We start from the raw sequence: 4,263 nt of genomic DNA, 5'->3' as shown, positions 1-4,263 counted from the left end.
GACACCGGCCCTCCAGGACCGAGTTTGGGCACCCCTGATCTAATCTAAATCCGGAGAGGAATTTGCAGGGATCAAGCACTGTTTACAAGCAAAACCAGTCTAAAACAGTCCTAAACAAATATGTTTGTGGATTCTAATGTGAGAGAACAACAGGGGATGGACATTTTTCACTGGAGGAAGCTTTATTATGGATTATGGACTCGTATTTTGGCCAGAAGTGACGTTTTAAAGTTAAATAGCCTTAAAGGGGTCATATGATGTTGCTAAAAAGAACATTATTTTGTGTATTTGGTGTAATTAAATGTGTTTATGCAGTTTAAGGTTCAAAAAACACATTATTTTCCACATACTGTACATTATTGTTTCTCCTCTATGCCCCGCCTTTCTGAAACGCGTCGATTTTTACAAAGCTCATCGGTCTGAAAAGCAAGGTGTGCTCTGACTAGCCAGCTATCCAGTGCGTTGTGATTGGCCGAATTCCTCAAGCGTGTGACGGAAATGTTACATCCCTTACCATATTGTGATGCCTGCGGCAACCACATGTGACGACCCCGGGCTGGACTCCGCTTCGTCCACGGTGAAAGCCGATCCGGCTATCCACAGCGCGAAGTTGATGTATTTCCTCAGCGAACAGCACGGATCAGCTCCAGGCATGACAAAGCGGATATCGTCCTTTTTTGGAAGGCTAAACAAAGTAGTTTCGCTTTCACAACGAAACACAGCATCTTCACGACATGGCAGCAGCAGCAATACTACAGCGAGAATAAAAGTTACGCCTTCTTTCTTTGCGTGAACATTTGGGCGGCGTTATGCAAATCTCCCCACATCGTGACGTAGACATGTGGGGGCGTGTTAGAACGAGCCGTTTTAGGTAGGCGTGGTTGACTCTTAACTTTCATAAAGAATATCTCTTTGGATTTGAGACTTTAGTCTTTGCAACTTTACAGATCTTCTTTATGCACCAAGAGCTTGTAACACTTCAAAGAGAAAGGAAATATTGAAATCGCATCATATGACCCCTTTAATGATGGATTTGTTTCTTACAAACATGCAGTTTTTCACTTCACAAGATGTTAGTCGATGGACTGGAGTCGTGTGGATTACTTGTGGATTATTGTGATGGTTTTTATCAGTTGTTTGGACTCTCATTCTGATGGCACCCATTCACTGCAGAGTTTCCATTGGTGAGCAAGTGATGTAATGCTAAATTTCACCAAATCTGTTCCGATGTGGAAACAAATTCATTTACTGTACATCTTGGATGGCCTGAGGCTGAGTACGTTTTCAGCAGATTTTCATTTTGGGGTGAACTCACTATCCCTTTAATAAGGAGTATCATGAAATGGGCAACATACAAAACTAACTAAATGTGCTGTGTTCTGTTTGTAGGTGTACATCGCTACATTTGCTGTGTCCGGCTATGCTTCCAGTTACTACAGAGCAGGAGGAAAACCCTTTAATCCAGTGTTGGGTGAGACCTACGAGTGTGATCGTCCAGACAAAGGCTTTTGTTTTGTGGCGGAGCAGGTAGGACGCTCTCTGTAAGCTGTAATTGTGAGCAGATATGTGAATGTGTGTGTACAGCTCTCACAGCTGCTCTGCTTTCATCCTCCAGGTCAGCCATCACCCCCCCATTTCTGCATGTCATGCCGAATCTAAAAACTTCATCTTTTGGCAAGGTAACGTCACACTAGTAATACCAGGCTTACTGTGTCAGTACAAATCAGCTAATGTCTGCAGATATGAAGCTGAGTGTGTTATATGTGGCTGATTTTAGACGTGAGGTGGAGGAATAAGTTTTGGGGAAAGTCCATGGAGATTGTACCTGTTGGAACTACACACGTGGTTCTCCCTGGGTAAGATTTTGTCTGTTTATTAAATTCACACACAGGTCAGTCTGCAGTTTTTGGCTCCAGCCGTGTCTCAGGTGTTATCCATCTCAACCACTAAGGCTCATTGTTTTTACTGCAAAATATAACTACTGCAATGGAATTTATGAACCAGAAGGCAAATTAATTTAAATATACATTTAATTATACAACTCTAATAATGAAAATCAATATAAATATTTCTAGTTATGTCAAACTCTATAATATTTTATTTGTTAGAAAATGAGTACAAATATTTTTAAATATCCATATCCTTATCCAGTAAATCACAAACAACTGGAAAGATCATGGGGCCTTGAATACTGTTGTGGACAATGGGGGTCCTTGGAGTCAAAAAGGTTGAGCCACTGGTCTGTTGCACATTTGTGACCAGTAGTATGTAGGCTTAAAATATTGAAAGTATGTTTATACATTAAGGGTGAAGTAAAAACAAGCGTTGAGTGTTGTATTTAGTAAAATATACATTTTAAATGTTACATTTTTAAATGTTTTTGATTTAATAAGTAATTGACAGTTCTAAATACATGTTACGTGTCAGAAACAGTAACCTGACGTATTGATGGTGCTTTGGAGTCTTTGGCTAGACCTTAGAGGTGAGAACAGATTGTAGTCTGGGTAAATGGTATCTTGAATGATGGCACCATCCAAATTATAGCAGCAGCTGTGGTTGATGTTGTCAGTGTCCTTGTTCACCTTAAGCAACGGAGCTGTTATCTTTCCTGGAAACAGCAAACTGGGTCAGCGAGGTGTTGAAGTTGTCAATGACTCAGCAGCACACATTGTAATGACATATGATGACAGACTGTCTGTGCCGAGTGGGTTGGGGCTCTTTCACTGTTCTACTGGTTTTACAGATCCTGTGATTCTTTGAATGGAGCTCAGTGTCCTCCACCAAACTCAGCTTATAATTTAAAGTTATAAAACATTATAGTTTTGGTGATTTACTATCGTTTTGTTTTGGAAATTTGTCTGCAACAAGTACTTGGGGTCCGAACAGTAAATACCATAAAATTAATATTAGTGGAGACTAAATGGATTTTTCAGTAAATGGTGCCATTATCTAGAGTAGGGCAGCTGATGATGTGCACGATAAAGCTGAAATATTTCATGGCTCTCTGGAATACTTCATTCTGATTGGTCAATTATGACATTCTGAGTTCTAATAACCTTTGCATAATGACTTCTGAACTGTATAATTGACATTTGTTGTCCCAGGGATCTGATTTCTTAAATAGATGTGCCAGTTTCACGTCTCTCATATCATTCCAAGGTCTCTTCTTTCTCATATAATAAAATAAGTTCACTCAAATCAATATCTCATTCCCAATTATTTATTTACAAGTAGCCATATAAGAGGAAAATGTAGTCATTTGGTCATTAATTCAAATATTCTGGGTTATCTTAGACTCCGCCAGTTCTGTTGGGGGCCCTGATCACCCTTTCAGGGTTAGGCCAGATACATACTTAAAGCAAGTCATCAAAGCTGGAATTTGATCAAAAATATGTAGTAAATACAGTAATATTGTGTAATATTATTACAATTTAAAATACCTTTTTCTATTTTAATATATTTTAAAAATGGAATTTATTCCTGTGATGCAAAGCTGAATTTTCAGCATCATTACTCCAGTCTTCAGTGTCACATGATCCTTCAGAAATCATTCTAAAATGCTGATTTGCTGCTGAAACATTTCTGATTATCATCGTCAATATTGAAAACAGATGTGCTGCTTAATATTTTTGTGGAAACTGGTTTCCTTTAGGTTTTTTTTTTTTTGATAGAAAGTTCGTTTTTAGGTGTAACAATGTAAACACCTTTATTTTAATTTTTAAATGCATCTTTGCTGAATAAAAGTTTCTTTTAAAAACAATTTTACTGACCCAAAACTTTTGAATAGTAGCGTAAATACCTTAAATATAAATACAATATATTCTGGCTAATGATACATAAACAAAATTGCTGCTATTGTTTATTTAAAGGGGTCATATGATGCTGCTAAAAAGAACATTATTTTGTGTATTTGGTGTAATGAAATGTGTTTATGCGGTTTAAAGTTCAAAAAACACATTATTTTCCACATACTGTACATTATTGTTTCTCCTCTATGCCCCGCCTTTTTGAAACAAAGTCGATTTTTACAAAGCTCATCGGTCTGAAAAAGCGAGGTGTGCTGTGATTGGCCAGCTATCCAGTGCATTGTGATTGGCCGAATACCTCAAGCGTGAGACGGAAATGTTACGCCCCTCACATACTGTTGATGCCGTGTCCCGGCCGGAGCGATGAGACAACATTAAAACCCATTACAAACGAGGCATTTGTTGCATCCAGTGGGGACATAATTACTGATTATAATGACTTATACTGTCGTTTTAC

The 4,263-nt window shown here is 38.3% G+C and overlaps 1 protein-coding gene across 2 annotated transcripts in view; it reads left to right on the top strand.

Moving 5' to 3' along the window:
• Nucleotides 1–4,263, top strand: part of LOC107678127 (oxysterol-binding protein-related protein 3-like) — a 44,175-nt gene that overhangs the window by 34,771 nt on the left and 5,141 nt on the right. For both annotated transcript variants that reach the window (XM_016473290.1, XM_016473291.1), the window contains 3 exons: nt 1,390–1,527; nt 1,616–1,679; nt 1,778–1,856. In XM_016473290.1, coding sequence (XP_016328776.1) covers nt 1,390–1,527; nt 1,616–1,679; nt 1,778–1,856 — 281 coding nt within the window. The remainder of the gene's footprint in view (nt 1–1,389; nt 1,528–1,615; nt 1,680–1,777; nt 1,857–4,263) is intronic.

The sequence above is a fragment of the Sinocyclocheilus anshuiensis genome, unplaced genomic scaffold (genome assembly GCF_001515605.1).
Source record: "Sinocyclocheilus anshuiensis isolate Anshui unplaced genomic scaffold, SAMN03320099.WGS_v1.1 scaffold1512, whole genome shotgun sequence".
In the NCBI taxonomy this organism is placed as follows: domain Eukaryota; kingdom Metazoa; phylum Chordata; class Actinopteri; order Cypriniformes; family Cyprinidae; genus Sinocyclocheilus; species Sinocyclocheilus anshuiensis.
This window is presented reverse-complemented; position numbering and strand designations above follow the sequence as displayed.